This window comes from Myxocyprinus asiaticus, chromosome 5 (assembly GCF_019703515.2).
Source record: "Myxocyprinus asiaticus isolate MX2 ecotype Aquarium Trade chromosome 5, UBuf_Myxa_2, whole genome shotgun sequence".
In the NCBI taxonomy this organism is placed as follows: domain Eukaryota; kingdom Metazoa; phylum Chordata; class Actinopteri; order Cypriniformes; family Catostomidae; genus Myxocyprinus; species Myxocyprinus asiaticus.
Window position 1 is genome coordinate 29,009,820 of NC_059348.1, and position 14,957 is coordinate 29,024,776.

At 38.9% G+C, this 14,957-nt stretch overlaps 1 protein-coding gene across 7 annotated transcripts in view; it reads left to right on the top strand.

Annotated features, from left to right (window-relative positions):
• Positions 1-14,957, top strand: part of LOC127441510 (traf2 and NCK-interacting protein kinase-like) — a 143,086-nt gene that overhangs the window by 121,400 nt on the left and 6,729 nt on the right. For 4 of the 7 annotated variants that reach the window (XM_051699024.1, XM_051699027.1, XM_051699026.1 and 1 more), the window contains 11 exons: positions 109-236; positions 317-456; positions 3,883-3,980; positions 8,207-8,385; positions 11,625-11,730; positions 11,888-12,031; positions 12,515-12,617; positions 12,887-13,057; positions 13,711-13,854; positions 14,115-14,249; positions 14,480-14,580. In XM_051699024.1, coding sequence (XP_051554984.1) covers positions 109-236; positions 317-456; positions 3,883-3,980; positions 8,207-8,385; positions 11,625-11,730; positions 11,888-12,031; positions 12,515-12,617; positions 12,887-13,057; positions 13,711-13,854; positions 14,115-14,249; positions 14,480-14,580 — 1,449 coding nt within the window. The remainder of the gene's footprint in view (positions 1-108; positions 237-316; positions 457-3,882; positions 3,981-8,206; positions 8,386-11,624; positions 11,731-11,887; positions 12,032-12,514; positions 12,618-12,886; positions 13,058-13,710; positions 13,855-14,114; positions 14,250-14,479; positions 14,581-14,957) is intronic. The other 3 variants (XM_051699025.1, XM_051699028.1, XM_051699030.1) reach the window with 1 other exon arrangement.

Consider the following 14,957-nt stretch of genomic DNA (forward strand, 5'->3'; position numbering starts at 1 on the left):
AAATTGCACTCTTTGCCATTCTTTGTTTTGAAGGGGGATGGATTTGTGGCAATCATGCTATGATCCCGTATCTCTCTGACATTTAGTCATTTATGCTTTTGATTAAAGTTGTCCGGTACTACCCAGGTGCCTCAGCGGACCACCTCTATCTCCCCAGCTCTGGTGAGGAAGATCTCTCCAGGGAATGGAGAATCAGGTGGAGGGGGGAGAGCAGCTTCTCAGCTCATATGCACCAGGTGAGCACTCTGCCAGATCCCCAAACTTTGTGTTGGTGGATTATAGCATTGACTATATATTTCTGTGTTGAACTATACAGTAATCCAGACCTGAGGAGGACAGAATTGTCCCTGGACGTGGCTTTGCAGAGAACCAGCAGTAACAGCTCATCCAGTTCCAGCACACCTAGCACTCAGGGTGGCTCCCATCCAGGATCTAGTGAGAGGAACCAGCCTAGAGGTAAGACCCCTCAGCCTTTTCAACATGTGAGTAAAGGGCTTTGTATGTCTACAAGCTTTTTCAGTTAAGAACTTGCTGTTTCAAGTGAAAAGAATTCAGCTTTTTTCCATTTATTTAATATCTATTAATTTATTTATTTTTTATTATTAACCAAGGCGTCATCTTGAGTTAACTTCCTGCAGTATGTGGACTTTTGAAAAGGGCTGGTCTTCTCTAACTTGTTGTATGTTGTTCAGGTCATTCATACATTTTTTTCAGCTGAATGCAGTAAACTTAATAGATTGCTCTTCTTTTTTTAAATTCTAGAATGCAATCTTAATCAAGGGCACAATTTTGATGACTCATGACTCGCTCCTAATGGGGATAGAAAAACAACCCTTTCTGTAAACAGCCCTTAACCATAACCAGTAGGCTATAAACATATTTTAAGCAAGAATGTGAATGCAGACCTGAGAACTTGGCCAACGCATTGCCAGTGTTTGGTCCGTTTAAAGTAATGTGGTTGCGTTTCTCTGGTGGTAACAAACCTCAGTGCTCAACGGGGCGATAGAGTTATCCTCAAAAGTTTGTGACATAAAACCAAATGTCTTGTTATTCAGGTAAGTTGCTATAAATACATTGACTTGAACTTACTTGCTCAGCAATAGTCTCTTTAAAATGTTGCTCTGCGAATTCAGTATTTGACTATAGACCATTTCAAGGACTATTCATTGGTTTAAGGAAGTGATGTCTTTGTTCCTTGAACATTTCCTCCTAGTTGTCATACTCATTCAAAACAACAGCGGGAGGCACTTAATTCATAGTGACTAACACAATTAATGTTACTAATGTTGACACGAATGTCATAAAATGTTATTATTAAAATGTGGACCATGTTGTTCGGTGGCTGGATGCTCCCTGGATGCCTGGAACTAACAGAAATGAAAGTGTTTAGATCTCTGAAAAAATGCAAGAACCGCTGCACTGAAGCAAGACAGCTGGATACATGTAGTACTAACAACTTCAGCACGTCTTATCTATGGTAGGCGAACAGAATTTATGCTCCATAAAGTTTGATAGGTAGAGCTCTAAAAGTTACTTTAGATCGCCCCCATTATAATGAATGAAGCTGCGCTATTAATTTTCCATTAAATTTAGCCATTTAGCAAACACCTTTATCCAAAATGACTTGCAAATTAGGAACACAAAAAAATAAATCCTTAACTTGTCCACAGGTCCACGCAGACAGCTTTATTGAATGGCTTATTGATTATAATAGGAGTGATCCAATATTCCCGATAATAATTGTGAGCATAGAAACTACCATACAATTTCTTTACCTTTCTCATGTAGACGCTCAGTATCAACAACACATCTGGATAAATCACTTCAGGTAAATGTTTGGTGTTCTTTGAGAAATATGTTAACTCAGAGCCTTATTTAAAGGAACCAGTAATGATATCGAAAGTGCTCCCAGGCCAGAAGCGTTCTAATTCCTTTGTTATTGTTTACATCCTTGAAATTGGAATGCAACACACACAAAATAGAGCTTGCGTAGCTATAAGTGTCTGTGTTCACGTACATTAGACTGTTTTGCCTTTACGCACCACCCCATAGTGAGGTTGAGCACATCTCTGTTTAAAATGCTTATTTAGAGTGTATTTTGGAGTCAGTGTAAATAGTCATGGTGTGCTGTGAGTGACTGGTGTTGATGCATAAGTCTGCCTCAGCCTCCCAGCATGCCTCACATCTGACACCCTCCACGGGACTGAAGGAGCTGGCACTCTTTCAGACTCTATCCCGGTTATTTTTGTGCTTCTGTTCCACTCTGTTTGCCTTGTCAGATCTGCAGTCATTCTCTAGAGAGAAGGCAGTATACTCTATAGTATGACAGTGGAAGCTTTGGTTGCCTGTTTTGGGCACTTGAATTGTTTAGATAAAAAAAAAAAAAAAACACTGTGTCAGATCCATGGCTTAGTGGTTGGTGCACATTGAGCCTTTGTGCTCATGTGGCCAATGCATGTTTTTAGTTATCTGTGTCTGTTGGTCTGTCTATCTTTCATTCTGTTTGTCTTTCATTCTGTCTCTTTTGTTCTGTCTGTCTTTTGTTCTGTCTGTCTCTTTTTTCGTTCTGTCTCTGTCTTCCTTTCATCCTGTCTGTCTGTCTTTTGTTCTCTCTGTCTGTCTTTTGATATGTCTGACTGTCTGTCTGTCTGTCTTTCGTTCTGTCTGACTGTCTTTCGTTCTGTCTGACTGTCTTTTGTTCTGTCTGACTGTCTTTTGTTCTGTCTTTCATTCATTCTGTTTGTCTGTTTTTCTTTCGTTCTGTCTGACTGCCTGTCTTTCTTTCGTTCTGTCTGTCTGTCTATTACGTTCTGTCTGTCTGTCTGTCTATCTGTATGTCTTTCATTCTGTCTCTGTCTTCCTTTCATCCTGTCTGTCATTTGGTCTGTCTGTCTGTCTTTTGGTCTGTCTGTCTGTCTTTTGGTCTGTCTGACTGTCTGTCTGACTGTCTGTCTGTCTGTCTTTCGTTCTGTCTGACTGTCTTTTGTTCTGTCTTTCATTCTGTTTGTCTGTTTTTCTTTCGTTCTGTCTGACTGCCTGTCTTTCTTTCGTTCTGTCTGTCTGTCTGTCTATCTATCTGTCTGTCTATCTATCTGTCTGTCTTTCATTCTGTCTCTGTCTTCCTTTCATCCTGTCTGTCTGTCTGTCATTTGGTCTGTCTGTCTGTCATTTGGTCTGTCTGTCTGTCTTTTGGTCTGTCTGTCTGTCTTTTGGTCTGTCTGTCTTTTGATATGTCTGACTGTCTGTCTGTCTGTCTGTCTTTTGATATGTCTGACTGTCTGACTTTCGTTCTGTCTGACTGTCTTTTGTTCTGTCTTTCATTCTGTTTGTCTGTTTTTCTTTCGTTCTATCTGACTGCCTGTCTTTCTTTCATTCTGTCTGTCTGTCTGTCTTTCATCCTGTCTGTCTGTCTGTCATTTGGTCTGTCTGTCTGTCTTTTGGTCTGTCTGTCTGTCTTTTGGTCTGTCTGTCTGTCTTCCGTTCTGTCTGTCTGTCTTTTGATATGTCTGACTGTCTGTCTTTCATTCTGTCTGTCTGTCTTTTGATATGTCTGACTGTCTGTCTTTCATTCTGTCTGACTGTCTTTTGTTCTGTCTTTCATTCATTCTGTTTGTCTGTCTTTCTTTCGGCCTGTCTGACTGCCTGTCTTTCGATATGTCTGACTGCCTGTTGTTCGTTCTGCCTGTCTGTCTTTCATCCTGTCTGCCTGTCTGTTTCGTTCTTTCTGTCTCTCTGTTTGTCTTTCGCTCTGTCCGTTTGTCTTTCTGTCAGTCTGTTTGTCTTTCTGTCTGTCTATCGTTCTGTGTGTCCTTATGTATGTCTGTCTTTCATTCTTTTTGTCTGTCTTTTAATTTGATCTTTCTGTCTGTCTGTGTTTTTCAGGCTCTGGTAAATCAGACGGCTCTCCAGTGGCATCACAGGAGACCTCTAAGCCCAGTGAGGAGGAAGACAAAGATTTCAACAAACCCAGTCGACCTGCGGTGAGTTCATCCCTACAGCCCTTAAACATGTTCTTGCCCTTCTTTATTTCCTATCTCAATAGACACGCCTCTGTTCAATCATCGAACTTTCTCCTTACTTGAAGGTCTTTTTACTTCTTTTTGGATGTAGTTGTGACTTCTGAACACAGTTCTAGATTAAACAACCTCTGTACATGCACACAGTTGAACATTTCAAGGCCAAAAGTTTCGGTGGTTATATTGCTGTGTGTCCCTTCCTGAAGGCTAGCTTTCCACATGTGTTCACTTATACACTGCGTGCCCAATTATTAGGCAAGTGAGTATTCTAATCTTAGCATTATTTCCATGCACATTTTCCAACTCCAAACCATATAAACTTGAATGCTTATTGGATTCAATCATTTTCAGTTGGTATGTATTTGTTTAATGAGGGAGGGTGTGGCGAAAGTGACTAACACCTTATATCAAGGTGTGCATAATTATTAGGCAGCTTCATTACCTCAGGTAAAATGGGCCTAAAAGAGATTTTACTGACATTGAAAAGTAAAATATTGTAAAATGCCTTTCAGACAGATGCAACACTCTTGAAATAGCTAAATTATTGAGGCGTGACCACCGGACAATCAAATGTTTTGTTGCGAATAGTCAACTGGGGTGCAAAAAACGCATGGAGAAGAAAAGGTGCAAATTAACCGCAAAAGACTTGAGAAGAATTAAACGTGAAGCTACCAGGAAACCATTATCCTCCAATGCTACCATATCACAGAACTGCAACCTACCTAGAGTGTCCAGAAGTACAAGGTGTCAAGGGCTCAGAGACATGGCCAAGGTCAAGAAGGCTGAAACACGACCACCACTGAATATATTCACAAGTTGAAGCATCAAGATTGGTCAAAGAAATTTTCAAAGGTTTTATGGACAGATGAAATGACAGTGAATCTTGATGGACCAGATGGATGGGCCCATGGCTGGATCACTAATGGCCACAGGGTACCACTTCGATTCAGGTGCCAGCAAGGTGGAGGAGGGGTACTGGTATAGGCTGCTATCATTTAAGGATCAGGTAGTTGGACCTTTTCGAGCTGAAGATGGACTGAAACTCAACTCTCAAACCTACTGCCAGTTTCTGGAAGGTACTTTCTTCAAGCCTCAGCATTCAAGAAGGCCATGATCTTTATGCAGGACAATGCTCCATCACATGCATCCAAGTACTCCACTGCTTGGCTAGCCAGCAAGGGCCTCAAAGATGCCCAAATAATGATTCGGCCCCCTTCCTCACCTAAATCTTACTGAGAACTTGTGGGCCCTTCTCAAACGTGAGATTTACAGTGAGGGAAGACAATACACCTCTTTGAACATCATTTGGGTGACTGTGGTTGCTGCTTCAGCAAAAGTTGATCATGAACAGATCAAGAAACTGACAGACTCCAAGGATGTAAGGCTCATGGCAGTTATTGAAAAGAAGGGTGGCTATATTGGTCACTGAATATTTTTGAAAGGCCAAAAATTTGTATTACTTATTTGTTGCACCTGCTCTAAAAATTGAGAATAAACAATTGAGTTGGGAGAAATTATTTTTGTAATTTAGTTGCCTAATAATTGTGCACACTAATAGTTGCCTAATAATTGTGCACACTTGTATATTCCCCTGAGAAAGACAAAACTCACTTTTTCTTTGTTAAACGTTCAGGTTTGAGGTTCAGTAACATTTTGGATTGACTGAGAGCATTGTGTTTGTTCAACAATAAAATTAATCCAGAGGAATACAGTTTGCCTGATAATTGGGCACGCAGTGTAATGTCTAGGCACTGAAAGTGAATTGGTCTGAATGCTTTGAGACTGTTTAGCTTCACATGCGACAAAACAAGGCTGGTTGCGCTTATCTTAACAGTTCTGCTAAAAGGTCATAAGCTTCAATAGAGAGTCAATACAGTGTGAGACCATGGTGGTGCCAGCATATAGCCCACCTCAAACCTCACCACTCACACTTTTCTTGGCTCCCAGTGACCTGCAGATAATCTTCCAGCTGTTTCTAGATGTGAACATGTTTAGATTATTCAAGCCTCAGAGAGAGATCAAAAGGATACTTTCTACATCTGTTCAGAGCCAAGTCTTATATTTTTATTTATTTGAATGCATTTATTTTAAATGGCTGGTTTGTTTCTCTATGAGCTGTTTTGGCTCAGAGACCTTTTAAGTATTTTCTTGAGGAAGCTTATGCTTAGTACATTCAGAAAAGAAGACTGGGAAGTCTCTGTGATGTGATGAATGTTTAAACAGAGAACTAGAGCTGTCGACATAATTAGCTGTTTGACCTACAATCTGCATTAACCAGCTCCAGCTTTGCAAGTGTCTCTCTCTCTCTCTCTCTCTCTCTCCCCATCCTGTCATCATAACCTCAGTCATGGCTAGAAAGCCATAGATAAGGATAGTAACACCCCTGTCCATTTTTCTCTCTGTCTCTCTCAATCTTTCTTCTCTCCCTTTATCGCTATTATTCTAAAGGTTTCTTGGCAGAAGGCTGTGGGAATTCTTGTCTGACTTGAAAAAAACTTGTCCTCTTTCACCCTCAAAACTTTCTCACCTAATGGGTATTGCCAGTGTGTGATGGGACCGGAGCGGTCACAAGCAGAATCACACCAGAGACAAGGAATGGCATTTCAAAAAGATGTTTAATCCAGGTGCAAAATGTGCAAATAATAAGTGTTTAAAAGCTAACATAAACCAAGGTTACATAAAAAAAAATAAAAAACAGTTTAAAAGCTAGACCTGTTTTAGGTACTAAAACAGTACCAACTCCCCTCCCTCAATTATAGAGGCCAGAGTATATTTCGCTCAAGCAGCGCCAGCAACCTTGTCCATGTGCTCAAACACTTGTTGTCCATCTTGTCTTCCCTCTAGTGGGCTGGATTAAATAGGGAAATGTTCCCTCCTTTTTCAATTGGAACATACCATTATTTAAATAAAATTAACCCTCACCTCTCCATTCTTAAATACAAAATCTTTGAATAAATACATAAGAATGAGTTAAAATGGGAGTTTAAAAACAAAACCTATAAATAGGATGGATAGCACATTTGCACAACAAAACCCCAAGAAATATTGCAAAATGGTGAGTAAAACAATAAATAAGTCCATGGAACCCAGTAAAATTCGTGCTGGGAGACTGCTCCACAGGTTCACCATCACACACCCCTTAAAACTGACACTATAATCAAGTGTCAGCACAGTCAGCCATGACAGCACAAAGTCCCCAGAGACTCTGAGGGCACTCTCAACAATGCCCAAGATCCTCAACCATCCAATTAGTGTTGCAGTCTCCCATCCCATGGTTGAGTCCTCCCTGGCATCCTAGTCGCTCCATCAGCCGACACTCCATGCCAGGGAACTCATCCTCTGGAACCTGTCACCGTGCTGACATCCAACAGTGGGGTGACAAGGAGAATGCTCAAGCAGCGCTAGCAACCTTGTCCATGTGCTCAAACACTCGTCATCCATCTTGTCTTCCCTCTAGTGGTGGCTGGGTTAAATAGGGAAATTTTCCCGCCTTTTCCAACTGGAACATACCATTATTTAAATAAAATTAACCCCCACCTCCCCATTCTTAAATACAAAATCTTTGAATAAATACATAAGAATGAGTTAAAATGAAAAACCTATAAATAGGACGGATAACACATTTGCACAACAAAACAAAAAAAATGGTGAATAAATCAATAAATAAGTCCATGGAACACAGTAAAATTCCGTGATGGGCAGTGGCTTAGTCAGTGGACGGTGTGTGTGTGTGTGTGTGTGTGTCATTCCCTGTCTGGCACAGGTTCTCTCGCCCCAACACAAATAACCCCAGCCACTTTTAGGGAGCCTCGCTGTTTCCATTGCAACCAAGGTTCATTAGGGGCCATCCTTGTGTTGGCCCTAGAGTTGGGATTATGGTTCAAATGCAGATGACCTTAACATGAATGTAGAAATACAAATTGAATTGGTTCAATTGTTTCAGTGTTTTGTTCTTGCTGTTTTTATTAAGTTAGAGAATGGGAACATACAGTACATGGACAAAAGTATATGGACTAGTGAACACTTTCATTGCGTCATTCATTTTCATATTGTCATATAGGTGTCCTGTCTTTAATTGAATCTCTCTTCTACTTGAGCAAACCCCTAATAAAGGTTTTGCAACTGTTGAGTTACAATTGTAATGACCCTTATTACTAATCAGTCTCTCTCTCTCTCTCTGTTTCTCTCAGGATCTGACTGCCCTGGCTAAAGAACTGAGGGAGCTGCGGATAGATGAGATCACCCGGCCACCCCTTAAACTGACTGACTATTCCTCCTCTAGTGAGGACTCTGAGAGCAGTGAGGATGAGGATGGTGAGAACATGGGGCATGATGGCACGGTGCCCGTCAGTGACATACCCCGGATCATGTAAGCACACATGCCTCCAGTTTTCTCTTGTTCCTGATAATTCATTGTGTTTAGGAGTAGGGCTGCACCGATCCGATACCTGGATCGGTATCAGCTCCGATACTGAAGCTTTTAGACGGATCGGGTATCGGTCCGACGAGCACGATCCAAATCCAATACTGTGTGTTAGTCATGTTCGTTACTGTCAAACTCCAAAAATGACATGAAAGAACCATAAAAACACCATTAAAGCAGTTCATATGACTCGTGCATTTTATTCAAAGCCACTTGAAGATGTGCGATAGCTCTGTGAATCACAAAAGGCTGTGTTTAATAAGTAAATATATAGTATGCGCAGCACCAGCGTGTTAGTGAGTGGTGCTGCTCTGTTGACACAAATATTGAGGGCTACTCAAGAAGAGCATCTCAGATGTACGTAGATGCTCAATAGTTTGGTTCACTTATAATATGCATTTAGAATGGCACTGGAGGTGCATTTTACCAGAATTTGAATAAGAAGCAAATTAAACTACTGTGAACTTGCCTACAAACCGACACATACAGGACTTCCTGGAGAGTTCAGAATGTCAAAATAAAAGCCTGAGGGTTTAAAAAGTGCACGATTTAAATATATTACTGTTGTATTTAAAATTAAAATTAAAAGTCAATAATAATAATATAACAATTTATTATTATTATTATTGTCATCATTAGTATTTGTTTACAATATTTAAGTTGAATGGGTTCCAAAAAAATAACTGTGTGAATGAAAAGTGGACTGATGTCTTACAACTAAATTGAACAAAAAAGAGATTTGAATACTTTAAAGTCCAGATACAAGTTGAAAAATTTTTTGGAAAAAAAGGAAAAAAAAGGAAAAAATAAAACACTGGTTTCTTTCCTACTGAAGACTTGAAGACTGGAATTACTGTTAATTTTGCTGCTACATTATCCAGTAAACTAGTTAACAATAAAGTTTTTAATAGGCTATACATTTATATTGAAATAATGTGTAGTCAGAGGTTTGTGTTTCTTTACAAATTAAAGAGTACTCCCAATTAGTTCCACACAATAATGTAAAGATATTCTAAACTGATTATGCAAAATCAACACTGGTATTGGCTTGGAAACCGTATCGGCCGATACTGAGATTTTCAATATCGGAATCGTATCGGAGAAAGTGGTATCGGTGTATCCCTATTTAGGAGCCGTGGTGTCCATGCAGAAGGTTCGAGTTTGAGTCAGGCTTGTATAATTTCTTGATCCCATTCCCCCATTTCTTCCCATCATTTCCTGTTCTCTTTCTACTATTCCTATCAATTAGGGCTGAGCGATATATTGAATATTCACAAATTATGACATTTGACCACATTGTGAATATCGCAATGATTTTATTGTGCTTTTTATGTTGCTATCCTGTTTCCTAAAGACTCACTACTGAAATTACATTACTTAGAAGACAAATTCCACTATCTCTCAACTTCTGAGTTTGAGAGCATTAAGAAATGTTTAAAAAGTGTCTGATTTAAATTTCAGTAGCACAGCGACTAGGATTGGTAATTTCGATTCATTTTAAGAAATCAGTTCAAACCGTCAATTTTAATTAATCGATTCTTCATGTGGCATTATTCATATATAACAATTAGTGCTTTAATTTTAGTGTTTTTAAATTAGCATGATAATTTAATGTGATTTAATAAAATGGTGGGTAAAAAGCCTGAAGAAATTAACGCAGTCACACCTCCAACACATACATAAATTCTGTAATAAGGAATTTACCTTTCAGCTAAGCTATTCAAGCTTATTGTACCTCCATGATGTTTTTTGTGAATTTTGTGCAGTCAGTGCTCCAGCTGTGCAGGCAACGTGCCTCATCAAATAAACAGGCAGCACAGCCTTCCCCAGATGTGCTTTTGCACTCAAAAACAGCTAGACAGCCAATAACAGAATCCAAAAATCTCAAGATGCATTTTTTAAAGTTTCAAAATATTTGTAACTTTACACAGCATCTTAAAAACAGCGCTTATGACTAGAGATGTTGAAAACTAGTAAAATGTGACGCAACCAAAGAAAGAAGATCAAAGCGTCCGTCTTTACGCATGATGACATAAAGCAATTAAAAATAGTGCAGATGGAAGGTTGGCTATGTTCAATGATATGGATAACAATAATATGTAATAATAGTAAATATGATATTTGTTATTTTAATCATACACAATTATCTTTATTATGGGGTATTCCTCAGTAAATATTGAAATGTGAAAACTGTGAATTGACACCATGTAATTCATTTGATTTAAAAATTTTAACTGATTGACAGCCCTTATAAAAATGTGTAATAAAAATATATGTAGATAGATATAGCTGTTTATTACTGTATTATTGGTGGATATAAATGAAAACTATTAAATATTTAATTAATTCTATCTTGTGTACATTTAGTGAAAAACAGAGTGGAGAATATGCCATATTCATTATGTGTGGGTAATTTTTGACCCGTCTAAGAGTTCAAAAAAGTGCAAAACAAATCTTACTCTTGTATTTGGTCAAAATGCATTTGGATTCTTCACAACGATGAATAAATAAGTCAAAAGATTTTATGACACTTGTTTATATTTATGCAATGTCAGGGTGTTTGAGGTGATTTCTAGGGTGATACTAGAGTGTTGCTAGGGCATTCCTATGGTTGCAAGATGGTTGCTTCCTAAACCAAGTCAAAAGAGACCTTCCCCAAATTTCTGTGACATCCTGATCCCTGGATATGTGTGGTGTGATTCTGTTTTTGTTTAAAACTGATAGAATTAAGTATTTTAACTATCATCTTTTTCTTCACTCAAAATGAATGGTTTACTGTATAAAGGTATAAAGGTATCTCTTTCCAGACAAATTGCTACTTTAAAAAGCCATAAAAATGGCAATGTTCTTGTTTATAATTAAAGAGGAGGTGCTTTGTAAATATCTACTGTATTTTTTCATTTTGTATCAACCTGGTTACAAGTGTTTGATCGAAATACTCTGACTGGAAAAAAAAAGCATAATTATACTCCATCTACATCAGAGAACATAGAGACGTATATCATCAAAAGACTGAAAATATCAAGATTTGATTTTTATAAATATATACAGTATAACCCAGCCCTCCTATCAATAGCATTGTGGTAAAAAGGCAAAAATAAATAAAATGTCAATTAATTCTGTTGTGGGGTTTGATGTTGATCTGTTAAACTGAAACCCATGTTTCCTGTGTTTGTCTCACTCAGGCCCTCTGTTCAGGGGAATAATGAATCTTTCACAAGCACCCAAGATGACTCTTTTGGTGACTCCTACAATGATGAATCAAAAGATGGTACCCTAAGGATGAGAGAGGTAAGACTCCATGCCAGTCAGATTAGAGGTTATTTACCAGATCTCTCAAAAATTCTCCATACACATGTATTTTCTCCTTTCAACATCAAATATTATACACACACACACAAACAGTTATTTGTACCCACTTTTAATTGATGTCCATTTCACTGTGTAGACCAATGAGAGGCAGCGCATGGGGCATGGCGATAGCAATGGTTTCGCGGGTCACAGTAACCTGCCAGACCTGTTGCAGCAAAGCCAATCCCCATCAGGAACTCCTACTGGACTCAATTCTCAGGAACTGAACTCTATGGATGAGGTATATTACATGATGAGAGTAAAAGAAAAAAACAGTTGTAGGCATGGCCTAGTGGTAATCGCACATGCTCTTACACTTTGAGCTGTGGCGCTCACATGAGCCAAACAAGTTCAAGTCCCAGTCCTATTCCCCCTTCTGCTTCTTTTAATTTCCTGTCCCCTATATACTACACTATTAATACAATTGCCAAAAGGCCTAAAAAATAATAATAATAACAATAAACTCTGTTAGTAATATTGCTCTCTAATCTTGGATTTACTGTATCTGGACCAACTCTTGATTCTATTTATGAATAGGCAGCTTGTCTGAAATTGCCTGCTCATTCATAGTCAGAGCTTAAATCTTCTGTCCTATCTATTATCCAAACAGAGGAATTGTGTTTCTATTGTGTTTTTAGCCCCAAACCCAGACTGCCTTTTGTTCTGCACGTCTGGTGTTAAATCTTTTCACTGCAGCTGATATGGTACAATGTTGTTTTATCAGTTTGGGCTTGGCGATGCATCGAAAGCTTCCTTCACTCCTTTTGTGGACCAGCTTGTGTATCCGACCTCCCCCACAGACAATGATGATGAGAGCTCAGCTGCCGGTAAGTAAACATATAACAAATCAAATCAATGTATGCAAACAATTAAAGGTAGACTTTGACGAAAAGTTACTTTGGATGGCTCTTCACGTAATTTTTATTTTATTTGTGAATTCTGATTCAGAAACTGTGGACATTTGAATGAATCAAAACCATTTCAATTCATAATTTTGCGTTCAGTCGAATTTGGTTCTTGTGAAGGTAATCGTTTGAATGAAATGCTTCCTGTTTCAAACCATATAATATTCTTCTGTGTCTTCTCACATCTGCAGCTTTGTTTGCCAATGAGCTCTTGCGTCAGGAACAGGCCAAACTGAACGAGGCTCGCAAGATTTCTGTTGTTAACGTCAACCCCACCAACATCAGACCCCACAGCGACACGCCAGAGATCCGCAAATACAAGAAACGCTTCAACTCGGAGATCCTGTGTGCAGCTCTATGGGGTACATTACCCTCTCTCTACCTATCTGACTATATAAACCTATTTCACAACAGAAGCATTTTTTGTTTTAATTGCCTTAAGTCTTAACATTGTGTCCAAGCCCGGCACAATCTGACAAGATTCCAGCAACAAGGAGTTTTTCTGTCCAGACTGAAAGCAAAAATGCTGCGCTGCGCAACAAAATCAAAGTCAATAGGAACAGTGTGTTGAGTTCTCTCACAACACACTGTACTAAAGAACGTAAAACTAAGAAGACTTAAGTTGTATTTTCATGACTTCATTATACTTTTTGTGGTTTTTCTTGTTGATCTTGAGGGATTTGTCATATAATTTCACAAGTTTTGCAACTCCCACAATCAGCCTCTCCTTGTTCATGTTTAATGTTAAAAATATATGAGTAGCGAGTTTTCGTGAGCAGGGCTATCCAGAGGGATGCGGCAGAAGTAGAAACCGAGTGATTGACAAAATTGTATGCTTGTCACGGCTGATTAGGATAGAAACTCAGATTAAAATGGAAGAGATGGCTTTTATCGCTTGTCACTTTGTCATGTCGCACCGGGTTAGGTTACGGTGTAAGCTTTGTTTGTGGTGACCGTGTCATGTTACGTAGTAATAAGGCTTGTGTTTTGTGTATTTGTGTTTGTGCATATTCAGGTGTGAACCTGTTGGTTGGCACTGAGAATGGTCTAATGCTGCTGGACCGCAGTGGTCAGGGAAAGGTCTATAACCTCATCACTCGCCGACGCTTCCAACAGATGGAGGTGCTGGAGGGTCTAAATGTCTTGGTCACCATATCAGGTCTGTCTGAGTGCAGGGATCAAACACTGCTAAACAGGGTCATAGAAAAGTTCATATTTCAGTGTCATGTACTGCAGTCAGATAAGATTTCAGTGCATGTTTTTAAAGCAAAGAGCATTTTCCTGGATCTGAGCTGCTTCCCTTAAGAGATATATAATTTTTGAACCAAAGCACCTGGTGGAAGATCTTAGATATGACTGTCTTCAAGGGATACACATTATGTTTCATTAACATGTTTACCCTCTCATTGGTGTTTACAGGGAAGAAAAACAAGCTACGTGTCTACTACTTGTCATGGCTGAGGAACAGAATACTGCACAATGATCCAGAGGTGGAAAAGAAACAGGGCTGGATCACTGTTGGAGATCTTGAAGGATGCATTCACTATAAAGTTGGTAAGTGAACTATCTCTGCATCCTTGACTAGAGGTCAGGGATGAGGGCTAAAGACAGTAAGGGTAGAGTAGGCTAATAGAGATCTCTGATGCTAATTGAGAGGATTATCATTCTGCTTCGCTCTAACAGCATGTAGAGTGGCAGCAGGTGTCAGTCTGCTTCTGTATGAATATGACAGACTGCCAATGTGAGCTGCAGGTAACTCAAAGTCTGATTGACTTTGTTTTCAGTGAAATACGAGAGAATCAAATTCCTGGTGATCGCATTGAAGAACTCTGTAGAGATTTACGCATGGGCCCCCAAACCTTACCATAAATTCATGGCTTTCAAGGTATTAAGCACTCTATGTATGTCCTTCCCTTCTAATATTTTTCTTTTCTTCTTTTTCTTTTTCTGCTTTTTCTTTCCCTCATTCTCTCTCTTTCTGTCTGTCTGTCTGTCGTTTTCATTTCTTCTTTTTTCTTTCTTTTCTTCTTTCCTTTTTATTTTTTCTCCTTTTTCTTTTTTCTTTTTTTCTTTTCACATTTCTTTCTTTCTTTCTTTGCCTCTAAATCACTAAGTACTGCTATTTAAACCATATGGGAAAGAATAATTTGTAAATGAAAGAACATGCTTCTACCTTGATGGGTCTGTTTAAATGCATTAACTGCCTGTGTAACAATTACATACAGCCTTGAAAAATTCCCCAGGCTATTCAGCATCTATCTC